At 38.0% G+C, this 17620-nt stretch overlaps 2 protein-coding genes across 2 annotated transcripts in view; both read left to right on the top strand.

Moving 5' to 3' along the window:
* Nucleotides 1–103, top strand: part of LOC113500238 — a 28930-nt gene extending 28827 nt beyond the window's left edge. Inside the window, exon 14 of the mRNA XM_026880945.1 lies at nucleotides 79–103. Within this exon, the coding sequence (XP_026736746.1) occupies nucleotides 79–103 (25 nt within the window). The remainder of the gene's footprint in view (nucleotides 1–78) is intronic.
* On the top strand, nucleotides 60–15476 carry LOC113499951. The gene is made up of 3 exons (XM_026880561.1): nucleotides 60–5496; nucleotides 12539–14430; nucleotides 14625–15476. The coding sequence occupies exons 1-3, from the start codon at nucleotides 126–128 to the stop codon at nucleotides 15402–15404; spliced, it is 8043 nt and encodes a 2680-aa protein (XP_026736362.1). The 5' UTR covers nucleotides 60–125; the 3' UTR covers nucleotides 15405–15476.
* Nucleotides 15477–17620: the final 2144 nt, after the last annotated feature.

Here is a 17620-nt window from a genome sequence, read left to right as displayed (position 1 = left end):
TGGCAACAAAGGAATTCAATAAACCACTGAACGACAAAGTTGTTTCCGCCGTTAAAGACGGCATTGTCAATATTATAGAGGGCACACCCCTACCACAAAGTAAAAAAACCGAATTGGAAAACGAAATGAATGATATTGTTGACGTCAACATTGATGGCTTCCGCGTATTGCACCAAGAAAAGGAAGACAATCAAATCAAAGAACTAGAAACCAATGTTCATGATAATATCATACAGGGAATCGACAAGACCCTACAGAAAATACCACTCCCTCCATCGAAGAAGAAACAAGTTATGAAAGGTCTACAGGACACTGCAGAAAATATTCTAAAACAACCCATTACAGACGACCTTAGAGAACTCATGATAGAAGGTTTCCACAAAGCAATTGACGAAATGCCACTAACGCAAGACGAAAAGAATACTTTGAAATCTGAACTGAGTGACATGGTTGTCAAAAATATTGAATCTTATGAAACTCAGAAGGCTGCGGTCAAAGCTTCGGCTCCACTTTCGAAGAAAGACGACATCAGAAGGTTTAGCTACAGACCAATCGAAGTCGATGAGAACGAAGTAAAAAGCAAAATTTTACAGGACATCGATAGAAAGATTGAACGATCTTTAACACCACATGAGAATCGAGCAGAAATTCAACAAGAAATAAAAAACATGGCCACAAAAACATTTGAAAATCAGCTTAATGATGAAGTCGTAGACGCCGTCAAGGATGGTATAGTAAACATCATCGACAACACTTCTTTAACAGCGCAGAAGAAGAACGAAATAAAGCACGAATTAGCCGAAGTAGTTGACGAGCATATAGACGTCTTAGTAGGTAGTGTGAAAGATAAAGAACAAAATCAAATCAAGGAACTGGAAACAAACGTCCATGACAACATAATGCAGGGTATTGAAACAACCGTACAAAAAGCACCACTGTCTACTGCTAAGAAAAACCAAGTGATGAAAGGCTTACATCAAACAGCAAACAAGGTTATGAAACAACCATTGACTAGTGATTTCAAAGAAGACATGGTAAAAGGCTTCAATGAAACCCTCGATGGAATGCCGTTGGACCAAAACATTAAAAGCAATCTCAAATCAGAATTGACCGATATGGTCAGCGAAAACGTTGACTCCTATGAGACCAAAAAGGAGGCTATCAAAGCTAAGTCGCCCTTTAAGAATGATAGACGATGCAGCTTTATGCCAACAAAAGAAGTGGATGAGAATGAGACAAAGAACAACATATTACTAGGTATGGATAAGAAAGTTGATGAAACACTACTACCTGATGAAAATAAGACTGAAATAAAAAATGAACTGAGACAGATGGCTACAGAAGTATTTCAGGCCCCACTTACAACAGATGCAGCAGACGCCGTCAAAAACTACATAGCTAGCATAGTCTATGACAGCAATCTGCCAGAAGAGACAAAACCCAAACTGATAGACGAACTAACCGACGTGGTTGACGAAAACATGGAAAAACTGCGTGCCAGTGACCGCGCGAAAGGTACGCGAGAAGATGGTAATAAATACGGGCAAACTAAAAGAAAAAGTGTTTCCAAAACAATGCCTCCAGGACAAGTGACAAAGAAAATCAGAGAGCCAGTATTGCCTGAAATAAAAGTTGACACGTCTTTGATGGAGGAACTCGAAGATGTATTCGATAAGCAGGAATTAGATCCCAATCTCATAACAGGACTACAAGGAGATGTCATAAAAACGCTTGAAGATCTTGTAGTCAGGTCGGACGGTAACGACGAAGAAGCGAAATCCGCAGTTATAAATAAAATTATGCAAACCACAAATCTGTCTGAACAACAGGCCGATGAGTTAGCCACTGCGCTCATCGGTAGAGCAAAAGAAATGAAACTTTTGGCTAAGACAAGCGATTCTGAAGAATACGACAGAGAAACTTTTGAAAAGTCATCAAAAGCACCGAATGGCAGAATAGCAGATTTGTCTGACAAAGAGTTTATGGATAGCCCTGAGTCATTATTGGTGAGCGATGAGAATGTTTATTTAATTGATGGTGTTCCATTCGACGCTGGTGACCAAGAGACAGTCGACGTTTACGGGATAAAAACTAAAGGCTTACCAGTATACAAACAACCAGCCCCAAGTGAAGGCGCTACATTACCAACTAAAGGAAACATTGATGATTTCCGTGCAAATATCAGAGACGAAGAAACTAAACAAATCGATGAATTGGAAACAAAATTGCACGATGATTTAATACAGGGAATCGAGAATAGTGTGCAAAAGACTCAGCTGCCGTCTACGAAAAAGAAACAAGTGATGAAACGTTTGCAGGAAACAACTGACAATATTTTGCAACATCCGTTCAACGATAACATTCGAGAAGACATTATCGATGGCTTCAACAAAGCCCTTGACGACATCCCAATTAACAAAGATGTAAAAAATAACTTGAAATCAGAATTGAGTCAGCTCATTGATCATGCTGTTGATTCCTACGAATCTGATAAAGAAGCTATTAAATCTTCGATACCGTATAAACAACAAGAAAAAGCTATGTATAACTACAGACCAAAAAAGGCTGATAGTGAAGCCGAAGTCAAAAACAACATATTGCAGGATGTGGATCTAAAAATTCAACAGTCGTTATTACCCGAGGAGAACAGAGCCGATGTGCAAAAACAGTTTTGGAACATGGCAACAAAGGAATTCAATAAACCACTAAACGACAATGTAGTTTCCGCCGTCAAAGACGGCATTGTCAATATTATAGAGGGCACACCCCTACCACAAAGTAAAAAAACCGAATTGGAAAACGAAATGAATGATATTGTTGACGTCAACATTGATGGCTTCCGCGTATTGCACCAAGAAAAGGAAGACAATCAAATCAAAGAACTAGAAACCAATGTTCATGATAATATCATACAGGGAATCGACAAGACCCTACAGAAAATACCACTCCCTCCATCGAAGAAGAAACAGGTTATGAAAGGTCTACAGGACACTGCAGAAAATATTCTAAAACAACCCATTACAGACGACCTTAGAGAACTCATGATAGAAGGTTTCCACAAAGCAATTGACGAAATGCCACTAACGCAAGACGAAAAGAATACTCTGAAATCTGAACTGAGTGACATGGTTGTCAAAAACATTGAATCTTATGAAACTCAGAAGGCTGCGGTCAAAGCTTCGGCTCCACTTTCGAAGAAAGACGACATCAGAAGGTTTAGCTACAGACCAATTGAAGTCGATGAGAACGAAGTAAAAAGCAAAATTTTACAGGACATCGATAGAAAGATTGAACGATCTTTAACACCACATGAGAATCGAGCAGAAATTCAACAAGAAATAAGAAACATGGCCACAAAAAAATTTGAAAATCAGCTTAATGATGAAGTCGTAGACGCCGTCAAGGATGGTATAGTAAACATCATCGACAACACTTCTTTAACAGCGCAGAAGAAGAACGAAATAAAGCACGAATTAGCCGAAGTAGTTGACGAGCATATAGACGTCTTAGTAGGTAGTGTGAAAGATAAAGAACAAAATCAAATCAAGGAACTGGAAACAAACGTCCATGACAACATAATGCAGGGTATTGAAACAACCGTACAAAAAGCACCACTGTCTACTGCTAAGAAAAACCAAGTGATGAAAGGCTTACATCAAACAGCAAACGAGGTTATGAAACAACCATTGACTAGTGATTTCAAAGAAGACATGGTAAAAGGCTTCAATGAAACCCTCGATGGAATGCCGTTGGACCAAAACATTAAAAGCAATCTCAAATCAGAATTGACCGATATGGTCAGCGAAAACGTTGACTCCTATGAGACCAAAAAGGAGGCTATCAAAGCTAAGTCGCCCTTTAAGAATGATAGACGATGCAGCTTTATGCCAACAAAAGAAGTGGATGAGAATGAGACAAAGAACAACATATTACTAGGTATGGATAAGAAAGTTGATGAAACACTACTACCTGATGAAAATAAGACTGAAATAAAAAATGAACTGAGACAGATGGCTACAGAAGTATTTCAGGCCCCACTTACAACAGATACAGCGGACGCCGTCAAAAACTACATAGCTAGCATAGTCTATGACAGCAATCTGCCAGAAGAGACAAAACCCAAACTGATAGACGAACTAACCGACGTGGTTGACGAAAACATGGAAAAACTGCGTGCTAGTGACCGCGCGAAAGGTACGCGAGATGATGGTAACAAATACGGGCAGACTAAACGAAAAAGTGTCTCGCAGTCAAAGCCTCCAAGACAAGTGAAAAAAAAACAAAGAGAGTCAGTGTTACCTCAAATACAAATTGACACATCTTTGATGGAGGAACTCGAAGATGTGTTCGATAAGCAGGAATTAGATCCCAACCTCATAACAGGACTACAAGGGGATGTCATAAAAACGCTTGAAGATCTTGTAGTCAGGTCGGACGGTAACGACGAAGAAGCGAAATCCGCAGTTATAAGTAAAATTATGCAAACCACAAATTTGACCGAGCAACAGGCCGATGAGTTAGCCACTGCACTCATCGGTAGGGCAAAAGAAATGAAACTTTTGGCTAAAACAAGCGATTCTGAAGAATACGACAGAGAAATTTTGGAAAAGTCAGCAAAAGCATCGAAAGGCAGAATAACAGATTTATCTGACAAGGAGTTTATGGATAGTCCTGAGTCCTTGATGGTTAGGGACGAGAATGTCTATTTGATTGATGGTATCCCGTATGATGCTGGTGATCAAGAGACAGTCGATGTTTACGAGATAAAAACTAAGGGTTTACCAGAAAACAAAAAACCGGCAACAATTCTTAAAAGCCAATTAAAGGAGGCTATGTCAACAACAATAGGTGAAGTTATTGACAAATCTCCCATACCAACAGAAGAGAAAAGTACTTTAAAAACACATTTAACTGATCAGTTGGACGTTCGTTTAGAAAAATCACCGATAACAAAGAAAAAACATATAAATGAAGTAAAAGATGCAATCATACGTGATACCAGGAACATTATTGATGAGTCACCAATATCGCCTGAAAACAAAGACTTAATCAAAGCAAAACTTATTGATTTATTTAACAAAGACGTGGCTACAATATCCGAGAAATGGAATGATGTAGATTTTATAGAACATCAAGGACAAAAAGCTGCAATAGCAAAACTAACTAGCAAAGAAAATGCAGATATCGTTACAAATTGTATTAAAACTTGGATGGGTGGCATTCCAGTTACTTTGAACGAGAACGTAAAAGATCCCTTTATAAAAGCTCTTGCTGCTGATATAATAGACAGACAGAAATATTTGCAAATAAATCCTATTGCACAATCATCGCCACCGGAGGAACTGGAACATTTGAAGTATCAAATTTATAAACCTTTATGTAAGACTGTGAACCCGAACGCTCTCGTACAGTTTTTGAAGAGTGCAAATAAACTATTGAAATTGTTAAAGGCATCGGACATTCTGAAGCAACCCATTAAACGGGTCAGGAAGAAAGGTTGAGTTGTTTTTTGAACTTTTAACTATTAATCGCGAGATTTAGCTCGTTTTATTCATTTTACTACTAGCTTAGACTATATTATTTTGTTATCATTTGTACTTATTGTTAATTCTTTCACTGTATTACCACTAGTTTTATACTTATGTTTCACGATTAGTTTGATTCAAGTGTAATACAAATTTACACTTTTATATTCATCTCATTCGAAATAAGGCGTAGTAAATCTATTTATCGTTTTAATACTGGTAATCTCTAAAATTAAATTTAATAAAAAAAATCCAAAAAAATAAAAAAAAGATTTATCGCAACAAAACAATTAAATCCAAATATCTACGATGCTAATAAACTTTCAAAATAAATTTCGTGATGAATTTAAAATCATCCTAGGATTTGTGGAAATATCTAGCACATTTTTTGATTACATTTATCAATTGAACCTGCATTTAATGGTTTCGATGCAAGAAATCTTGTGCATGTTTTGAAGAACGAAGGGACAAAGAAGTTTATTACTCGTATGACAAAATAATGGTAAGTGTAAATTTTTATTTTTAAATTTTCTAGCATGTCTGATCGTGAAATATTATTACCATTGGTGCCTTTTCAGATTTGATGTCTTTTGCTAGTTGACCTAAACTAGTCAGGCAGGTTTTTTTTGTGAATAGATATTTCTTTCCGGTTTTTCGATTTGTGTCAGATTGTTATTTGTCGTCGTCAGTTTTTTAGTTCATAGGTGTTTTTTAGTCCCAAGTATCGTTTTATTCGTTCTGAAGGGTTTACATAAAACAGCTTCTGAAATCTTAATAACTTTTCACACAAAAGTTTATGACCTTTTTGTATCTGGTAAAAGCAAGATGATACAAATTTGCTGATTCAGGCACTTATTTTTGTATTGTTATCTAATTTTATGACTATTCATGTTTATATCAATTATCGTTAAACAAACAAACAATAGTTACTCTATGCAATGTTTAATTCATTTATTTTAAAGGAGCCGACGAACGTACAACCAAGCATCGAAGTGACGCCCCTACACAATCAATCCGGAAGAGTCTAACCGTGCCTCCCACACCGATAACGGATATAAGAGAACCCTTAAAAGAAGAAGTCACCGACGTTTTCGAAGAAAATAAAATTGATTTGCACGATAATAAAGACTTGGAAGACAACATTATGTCAACTTTAGAAGATGTAGCGAAAAAAGGTGGCGATACAAATTCCACTCTAGCTAGGAGCAAAGTCAGACAAAGCTTGCTGCAGGTTGGAGACCTCGACAAGTTACAGGCTGAAGACCTGTCTGGGAAACTCGTTGGCAAAGCAAGAGAAATGTCTCTCATTGTTAAAACTCGAGACTCTAAGGATGACAACCTATCAAGGATAAGCAAATCGGAATCAGGATCTAAACAACGGTTCAAAGATACTCCACACAAAGATATATTTCACGCACCTGAAAAAATTAAAATAGCAAGAAAGAGTAAAGTAGGATTAGAGTCACAGGCTAGTCAGACAGAGCCAGCTAGACTATCTCAAGATTTAACTGATGTAATTGATCAGCTGCCAATAACCGAAGAGGCTAAACAAAAACTGAAATTAAAATTAATAAACATGGTAGCCGAAGATCGATCTAATTTTGATCTTCAAGCAATGTTAGCTAATCTTGATCCATCAGAAATGCAAACAGAAACTGCTCAGCAAACATCTGAACCAAATAATGGGTCGACTCCGCAAACAAAACAAAATGGGCAGCAAGGACCTGGAACACAGACTAATAATCAGCAAAATGGACAACAGAGTACTAATCAGCAAAATGGGCAGCAAGGATCTAGACCATGGACTACAAATAAGCAAAGTGGACAGCAAGGATCTGGACCACAGACTAATAGTCAGCCAATTGGACAACAAGGTACTAATCAGCAAAATGGACAGCAAGCATCTGGACCATGGACTACAAACCAGCAAAATGGGCAGCAAAGATCTGGACAACAGGATACAAATCAGCAAAATGGGCAGCAAAGACCTGGATCACGGCCTACAAATCAGCAAAACGGACAGCAAAGATCTGGACAACAGACTACTAACCAACAATACGCACAACAAAAATACGGTCCCCAAAATACACAGCCATATGGACAGCAAAAGCGATATTCGCAGCAGAGGCCATCCATGCAAGCGACTAACCAATTTGGGCAACAGACACCTGTCCAGCAATACGCGCAGCAACAACAACAAAACCCATTCCAACCCACTGCATACTCCACTCCAATGAAGTCCCCACAAGAATTCCCATATTCTGACTCTCAATCCAGCGAGCCTTCAGCATCAATGCAAACAGACAACCCTCAGATACCGTCGACACAAGACGAAGTAGACTACGCAAACACTGTCAAGAACATTTTAAGTGATTGGATGAATAGCGAACAATTAAACGTCAGTAATAAAGATAGAGAAAAAATGCTGAACCGTCTAACGGGAGACATAGTCGACAGGAAGAAGTTTATACAGATCAATCCCAAAGCTAGAGAGACTACTCCTGAAGAGGAGCTTGAAGGATTGAAGTATCAAGTGTTCCGGAGAATGAACAAGCTGATTGATGTACAGGAACTAACTCCGATTATTGAGAATGCCAATGAGCTCTTCGACAGGATTATGGACGTGCCCGTCCCACTAATGGTCGTGCCGTCTGGGTTTCGCCCGCGTGAGGATTCCTACATAGATGGTAACTCATTCAATCAACTCAGATCTGCTAAAATACATGATTCTCCACCTTTTGCATCAATACCGATCGTATCATCCGGGTACTATCTTCAAAGTTTTCAAACATTTTATAAATTTAGAATAGCAGGTGTAATTCGTTTATTGGCATTACTTAGCTTAACTATCTAATATCTACAATTTTTGCGATAAATACGACTAAAAAATAATATAAATACCGAATTTAATTCCTAAAATAAATTATAACAAGTTCCTAGTCTTAGGATCAAGCCAAAAAAGTAAAAGGTATTTAATAAAAAAAACTATTGCCATTATAAAAAGCAGTTCCTTTGAAATTTAAATTTCAACGAACCAAATGTAACAAAACAAACAAATAATTGAAAACAAAGGAAAAAGAAAAGTGCCACTTCCAGAATTAACAAAAATGATAGAGAAGTCTCTTCTATAGAATTGGATTATTCGATTGAACATTTGTAGACTTGCCAGTGGTTGGGACGACGCCGGAACTTCCCGAGTTATTGGTGTAAGTATAAAAAATATTTTATAAATAACTAGGTATGTTGTCGTACTTGTGTACTATGTGTTGACCATATTCCTTTTAAATTATTGTGTTTTTTGTTCTTCTTCGCTTCATTTACATTCAGGAAAAATGGCATCTTTTGTTAATTTTTGTGACGTATCTAAACGTTATGTTTTGTTCAGAATTCTAGGTATTCGATTTTAAGCAATCCGCAGATAGTTTTTGTCATCGGATTATGGTTTACATACAACAGCTTTTGAAATCCTTCAGGAAGGTGTAAGCGAAGGTTAGTTTTTATCGCTTACAAAGTTGCGATGTTTTAAGCTTCAAAATAACACGTAACATGTAATAACACGTGTGCCGTTACTTAGAGTATTTATTTTACGAAACTTTAATTAGAATACGAATATCTTTGGGAGTATGATATTATGATTATGTTTCTTTCAAACAGACACACCTAGAAGGCGTAATAAACGGCGAAAACGTTATGCAACCCCCAGTAGAGAAAATACCGAAACAAGCCCAGAAAGTCGGAATAGTGAAACAATTAACAACATTAGAAAGCGGAAGAGTGATGTCAGCGCAGGGACAAGTCGAAACAACTATAGGAAGGCAAGTAATAAAAGAAAAACTGCCGTAAGCTCAAAAGAGAGCTATGTTATCAGTCGAAAAGAAAGCAAGAAGAGTAGTACAAGCCCAGCGTTAAGCCTAAAAAGTGATATATTTTTAGACCAACAACGAAACACTAATCCAATAATAGTTGTGCAGACTGCCGCTGCTGTTACTGCAAAAGCGTATCTAAAGACTCCATTGCAAGAAGAAGTAACGGATGTTCTCGACCTATACAACGTCCATGTAAAAGATAGATTAGAACTAATAGAAGATATCATTTCTGGCCTAACAGAGTTGGCCATGAGAGGCGGCGAGATAGAATCCGTAAAATCACAAATAAGGAAAAGTTTGTTGGGTATCAAAGAGCTGTCTCATATTGATCCGGATGACGCGAGTGGCAAGCTTGCTTGTAGAGCACGAGAACTGTCACTTATAGTAAAAACACGGGACTCGAATGAAGACACCAAAGTGAGGCTTAGCAAGTCAATAGACCCGAGACGTAGATACACTGACACAACTAATAACGATGTTATAATTGCTCCTGATAAGATTGCATTACAAAGAAAAAGTAAAGATACACCTGATAAAGAAGCATTAACAGGTTTAAAGTCTCCTGGTGATTATGCTAGGAATACAGTGGCATCAGTGATGATCGATGTTTTACCAATTCAACATAGACCTTCCGTACTTAAAAAAGACTTAAAAGAACATTTTAACAAGGGTATCACTAATGCAATAAATCAATTGCAATTACCAAAACCGAAAAGATTTCAACTGAAAAAAAAGTTAAATAACATCGTTGAAAAGAACATAGATATGTCAACTTTAGGGAAACAACAGGATGTAGAAGATTTAAAACAACTTATTTTAGATGATTCCAGTAAAACGATTAACGAATTAGCACTTTCTCCTGATAAAAACAAAGTGTTAAAAAAGAAAATGGCTAACTTAATCGAAAATAAACTCAATGACTCTTTGTTAATGGAAGAGACCAAAACACAACCGAGATTGTCAAAAGATCTTTCTGAAGCTATTGATCAACTACCTATAGCGAGTACTGAAAAAGAAAACTTAAAAGATAAATTGAATGATATGGTTAACGAGGAGGTAGAGAATAAAACTGAAACGGACCCTCCCGATACCAGGAAAAGCGTCGACGCTACCAGAAAAAGCGTCGACGCTACCAGAAAAAGCGTCGACACTACCAGAAAAAGCGTCGACACTAGTAGAAAAAGCGTCGACACTACCAGAAAAAGCGTCGACACTACAGATTTGTCGGCACCCGAAAAAACTAAGAACGATATTCTTCTACAGTCCGTCGAGCCGGAGACTGAAACTACTTCAGTTCAAACTCCTAAAGTCACGGACACACAAACAAACACATCGGAGGTAATGACAGAAAAATCTCAACAGACATTCAAACCACAGATACCTATAGACAAAGCTGAAGAAGAATACACTAATCAATTAAATACTACATTTAAAAACTGGATAGATGGGCATTTGAATATAGATGATAATGAAAAAGAACGGATTAATAGCAAGCTGACCGATGATATAGTAGCTAGGAAGAAATTTCTGCAAATTAATCCAAGGGCGACGTCACGGGAAGAGGACGTTTATAATCTGAAGAATTTATTGTATCGGAGGATTAACCCCGTGTTGAGCATGGGACAGCTCGCTTTTCTTCTGACGGACGCTGGGACTCTGATGAATGCAATAGCGGCAATACCTGTACCATTCATGGTCGTGCCACTGGATTTCTTTCCGATAGACGATTCGGACACTAGTGGTAAGATGGCTTGTGTAATAGAAACAAATATTGAAGGCATTTGGAAACGAGAGCAGGTAATGGTTACTGCAAGTGATTTTTTAAGGTTTTTCTACTGAATCTCTGGCGTGTAGGTATTTCGTATAATGGCACAAATTTTAACTTTCCTATTATACGAATTTCATGTTTGGTTTATGATAAGTCAGCTACCTATAAGATTATCTTTGAGTCATACCTGAGAATATCCCGTTGTCCATCTTTGTGTGTGCAGACCCGTGGTTCACGGCAGCATTCTTTAATTTAGTTTTCTTAGTACCTTGCTTCGACTTGGCTCCATTTCAAATAGCACGAATCATTCTGCTCGGTCTTAAATAGACCTGATTGGGGACTTTCTGCAACAGATAGTTCAAAACAGAAACGAGAAAATTAAACGACTTAGGTTTCGTCATAAATACTTAGTGATATTTTATAAACTCACATCTCAATATTTGCTCCTTGAATCGTTCTATCAAAAAAACATTGGTTAAGCTTAAGATTTAGTTCTTGACTTTTATAGTTTGAATTTTTATGCGACGTGGGAGCTATTTAACCGTTCTCTTTAGATTCATCATTTCCAAAAAAAGTTCCAAAATTCATGGCAGTGATGATGAGTATTGCAGTTTGAACTTAGTATGAAGTGTAGCGTTTACAGACCTGCAGTGTACTGCAAAATGTGTAATTGCGATTCTATTTTGTGTGTAAAAAAACAAACACATTAAACGATGGCAATGAAGGTCTGTGGATACAATCTTAATATATATAAATCTCGTGTCACAATGTTTGTCCTCAATGGACTCCTAAACCACTTAACCAATTATAATAAAATTCGCACACCATGTGCAGTTCGATCCAACTTGAGAGATAGGATAGTTTAAATCTCAAGTTATAGTCGCAATTTCTTCTAACCACGCGGATGAAATCGCGGGCAACAGCTAGTTTAGGTATAAAGATAAGATGGCGAATTGTGTCTTAAAATAATGATGCACGTTTTTGAAAGGTAAAGGGATGTTAGTCCGCTTCGATAAACGAGACTCATTCTTTTCTTTACGTCTTTTACGTAGTTTGTTTAGGAAAGTGGAAATCGTTCCTGGAGGAGAGATCGCCTGGATAAGAGGTATTAAATTTCCATAAAATATACTTTTATTTCTATATTAATTTAATTATATTCTTCATTCCATTTAATGAAGACTGTTCTAATATTGGGGCTTTTGCTAAATTCTTTGTAGAGTCCGTGTCATTTGTCCCCATAATACATTTTTTCTGAGATTATATTTTGAATATTTTTTTAACGCATTATTTTTGGAACGCATGTTATTTTAAATTCGATTTTGGCTCTGCTATGAGAATGATACAAACACATTATAAATATTTTATTTCTCAAATTACAGATGATCAGAAACTTGAATCAGATATTAAATATCAAGTCAACGATTGGGTTGATACTTTACCAGTTACCATACGAAATGACGACGAGAAGAAAGACTTAGACACCAAGACAGGCGCTCTAATCGCCACCTTGAAGGAAATGGTACAAAGAGGAAATGCTGACGAAATGAAAGAAGCCGCTAAAGCTTACATGTATGACATACCGATAGAGAATGAACTCAAAAGCAATGATGCCTTTATGGACGAGAAAGCCGCAGAGCTTGTCGAAAATATCACTTCATTACCCAAAAAGAGAGGTAAAGACCGGCAGTATGGCATGAGCTTCAACGGACTTACTGATTTTGTTGACAACTGGATCGTCAATATACATATTGACGATGAAACGAAAAGTGAAGCGGAGATTGAAAAAATGAAAAAAGATATAGCATATGAATTGATACACAAAATCGGAGAAATGAATGTTGATCCTGAAATATTTAATGATGAGGCTATGTATGAAGACGTTTTAAGGGATGAATTGAATGGTTTACTAGAAGATTTATCCATATCAGATCAAAACTTAGGTGATTTGAAAGAAGACCTTATAGACAAAGTTAAAGAAGCACAGCACCGAGCTAAAGACGAAGTTATTGGACAGAATTACAAACGTAACTTGCGAAATAATATTTCGTCAATTTTACCTGATCCACGAACTGCTACAGCTGAAGAACAAGCAACTATGGAAGTTTTAAAAGATCAACTTGCTGACGCATTCATAAACCTACACTTTTCCGGAAATGATGAAGAGTTAAAAGGTAAATTAAAAAACAAAATATCCAGTGAGATCAACAAGTTTTGTAACGACTACTTGCAGAGCCATCCAGGAGAATCAATTGACAGTAACAAATTACAACGCGACTTGTTTAATGCTTTAGTACAAGTGCCTTTACCGCCTGAGGACTCAATGAAATATGAAGTGGAACAAGTTAGAATAAGAGACGAAATTAATGAGTGGGTAAAAGGATTACCCTTAGAACCCCAAACTCCACAAGCTGTACTAACTCGAAACAAAATGATTTACGTACTGTCAAAAAAACTATTTGACATTGAAATTGAAATTACTGATTCGCAAGCCATTCCAGCTATGCGAAAAGAAATACAGAGGTTCCTAAAAAAACTTCCTCTAAGACCTGGAGAAGATCAAAATATTGAAACATTCTGTAACGATCTGATTGCAAGACTTAAGTCTTCGGAAATCTCAAGAAAGTATAGCGAGTCTTCATACATAGCTTTTGATGAGTACGGTAGACCATGCATGGGTGGTAGGCCTAGCACCGCTGGCAGCCGGCCGTGCCCAGCAGGCCGTCCTTGCACAATTAGCCGACCCAGCACAGCAGGCCGCCCATGTCCGGCTCGTGCAGGTATGGCCGGCCGCCCCAGTCTTAGGGGCGCTCCAATGGCGGGAATGGCGGGCACAGACAATATGTGCCCTTATTACAGGAACTTACTAGAGAAACAACAATCCACTCCCCCCCCGAAACCACCTTGCTACGGCCAAACTAGTACCCCATACCCTCCTTGTACGTTAAACTCTGAAGATGTCGCACATTTAGAAAGAATTAGAGAACGGTCATGTTTAGCACCGAAATGCTTATCGTCATTTGTAAGACCAAAACGTAGTACAGGCGTGGGACCGCGCCCTATTGATGCTGGTAGTCAAACAGTGCTTAACCCTGTATCTTCACAGAAAGCAAATCAGCCGAGTCCATATTGCCCAAGTAGTCTAAGAGATCCCACAAGAACTTGCCCCGGCATGCCCGCGAGTACGTCCAACCAATCTTCGTATCAAGACAGAAGAACAACGCTCACCGGCACACCTATAGAAACTGATAGTCGAGGCGAAGTGCAGCCAAATGTGAGACATTTTACTGTTGTTATTATTTAGCTTTAAACAATCTTCGCAGTCATATCAGTCATTTATCGGTCAACTGATTATACCTACAGGTATTGTGGAAGGTACTAATGTAAACGACAAACCCGACCATGCCCAATACATTTTTTTTTTTTTGGACTATTTAATATTTTATTCTTTAAACTGTTTGTTTACAGATCATGGTAAACGAATACTACTGGGATACACCCCAGGCTCCTCCCAAGGGACCAGAACCTGTATCACAGCGGCCTAGCAGGGCTCAGGCACAGCCCTCCTTCCCGCAGAACATGCCTTGTGACGACGTGTGCCCGAGTCCCGCCATGAAGTCCCAACGCTGCCCTCACTGCGCCCAACAGAAATACTACCAGATGCCTCAAGACAAGTCCTCTCATGGGTCCTTGCCCTGCTCTCGACCGACGTGGAAACCCTGGACGCCTAGCATCAATCCAATATCACCTCCGTGCCAGTCAACTCCACTTAGCTCTCCAGGAATGTCATTCCGATACAATAACGAAAACAGAGTGCCCAGACGAGACGGGCTTCAGGACCAAACATCGTGCAGCAGACCTTATAGGAAGGAGCGAGTGATAGAGTTAGGCTCTTTAGATGACTTAAGTCGACCGAGACCGAAAAAACGGAACGATAACAATTTTGATTGGAGCTACGCGAAGTTTTCAGACGACGATAACTTCTGGGGAACACCGTGTATGAGGCGAGTCATTCTGGATGAAGGGATTGATGAACCGATTCTAATGGAGAGGGAGAAGAGAGAAGAACGAGTGAGATGTAACTGCAAAGAGAGACTGGTCCCTAAATGTGACCCTCGGGGTCCGACCAGGAGCTACAATCAACCACCGCACCAGAGCCGCAATGAAGAGTCCAATACTCTAAAGAGATGTTCTAAGTGTTGTGGCATCCACTGCCCGTATCCCAGCTATTTGTATTTTCGACAGTAATTATGTGAAAGTGTTGTGTCGTCCCATAAATGTTGTGCTGTTGTATTTGAAATTAAAATTCTAAGATCACTACATACTATCTGATTATTTGTTTTGTTAACTCCTAGCTTGCACTGAAGTATTTTTTTACTCAATGTCATGATCGGATACCTAATCATTCTAACAATATTTAATACTCCTTCTGTACTCTGCCAAGTCGTTCTAACATGGCCGCCATGGCGTGCTCCTACCTTCCGGTGACGTTTTGCTCAAGTTGGCTTCTGGAGCAAATTGCCACAGCAAAGCAGCTTTAAGAAAATTGTTTGCTAAGACGAAAATTAAACAGGTTGTTAGGGTTAATTTATGCCTTCGCCTGCAACAAATTAAGTTGAACAGGACTTGGCTCCTATATGATCTCAAAACTTTTTTGAAGAATTGGATTTGGAAGAATTGTGTAGAGAGACTTGGCTCTTTATACAATGAATGTTTTTGGTGGGATCTCATTTGTTTTTGTAGGTAAATAGATAAAGATAAAGATAGATTAGATACTTTTTAAGGTAAGTTTATTTGAGGATAATGTGTACGTGTATACTGAACAACAGCATTCAGATTTATTTTGGGATGCGGGGCCGAGTATCGGGAACAGCTGTATAATACTTAACTTTCCTTCCCTTTTTCTGGATTTTTCCGGCGATAACTGGCAGCAGCTTCTGTCAATTGCAGGGGTCGAGAAAATTTTGAGGTTTCTGGCCTACCACGTTTAACTTTTTTAGACCTCCCCGAAGTTTTATGATTTTTTTCACCAGATTCAGTCGAGCAAAGTGATTGAGAAGTATTTTCATGAACTCGAAGGTCTGAAACTATGGGGTTATTATCGGGGACGAGTACTTCAAAATGGCCTCCAAACAAACTCCCAGTGAATCGTAAACGTTGCACGGGTTTCCTAGGATCATTACCGAACGATTCCTGCAAGCGACCATTTTGGTAAACTTCGAAAATAAATGGATACAACACGGCGGCCGCTTATATATGCCATATTTTGTCGTTTTCAGCATGGCCTCTGAATAATTGTACGCATTCATAAACCTCTCCACGTTCATCACAGGTATAGACCTGCATGTCATTCCAATTCTCAACTATAAATATTACACAATTGACAACAGAACGCCTAATTTCATGTGACGACTGAAAACTCCCATACATGCAGTATGAGAATTGTTAGTATGTATCAAAATAGGTTTTAATGTCTTGTAGCTATGTTATCTATGTTTGTCTCTGTTATGTTGATTGTCAAATATAGTTCATAGAAAATATCCAACGTGTTTTAATAAGAATGAATGAAATAAACACGAACCATCTCTAGGGATAGAGATGACTCGGTTTGGACAAGTATCACCATTTAAGTACAATATTTACATTGTTATATATATTATTGACGATAAGTAACTGAATAATCTATACTAATATACAAAAGCTGAAGAGTTTGTATGTTTGTTTGAACGCGCTAATCTCAGAAACTACTGGTCCAAATTGTATGGTAAAATTCTTTTTGTATTGAATAGACCATTCATCGAGGAAGGCTTTAGGCTATAAATCATCACGCTGCGACTGATAGGAGCGAAGATACAATGGAAAATGTGAAAAAAACAGGGCAGGTATAAATCATATCTTATATCTTCTACCCACGGGGACGAAGTCGCGGGCAAGTCGCTAGTTTATGAGTTTGTAAAATGACAAATGCAACTGTCACTGATACAAAAAAGGGTGACCCGCTACAATAGTGATGTTCGAAAATCTTACTATGACGAGGACATTTAGTCAATGCCTTTTTTAATAGGTGTCAAAGCCATTTTCGATGATTACAAAAGCTGGAAAAAATATAAAGAGATTAAGAGGAATTAACACAAGTAAAAGAAAATTCTAGCGTCAAAAACTTTTTGTACATAAACAAAGAACAACATTAACAATGCAGTCAAAATTCATACACCATGTTCTTGTAAAAACGCAAATATAGATTTGTTTTCTAAGGTATACAAATAAGTTTTTATAATTTTTTGTCGCTAAAAACCTATCTTGGTGCCAAATTTGGATGGTTCTAAATTTGCTAGAAGTACCTTAGCTTTTTGATGATCGGTCAGTGAGTGACAAAATGGTGTAACTTTGATCGCTTATAACTCGGTAAACTATTGGTTCTAATGTCATGTTATTTTGAGGCCGAGCTTGATTAATACTTACTC

The sequence above is a fragment of the Trichoplusia ni genome, chromosome 13, assembly GCF_003590095.1.
Source record: "Trichoplusia ni isolate ovarian cell line Hi5 chromosome 13, tn1, whole genome shotgun sequence".
NCBI lineage: Eukaryota > Metazoa > Arthropoda > Insecta > Lepidoptera > Noctuidae > Trichoplusia > Trichoplusia ni.
The sequence above is the reverse complement of the archived record's forward strand: the minus strand, read 5'-3'. Positions and strand labels throughout refer to the sequence as shown.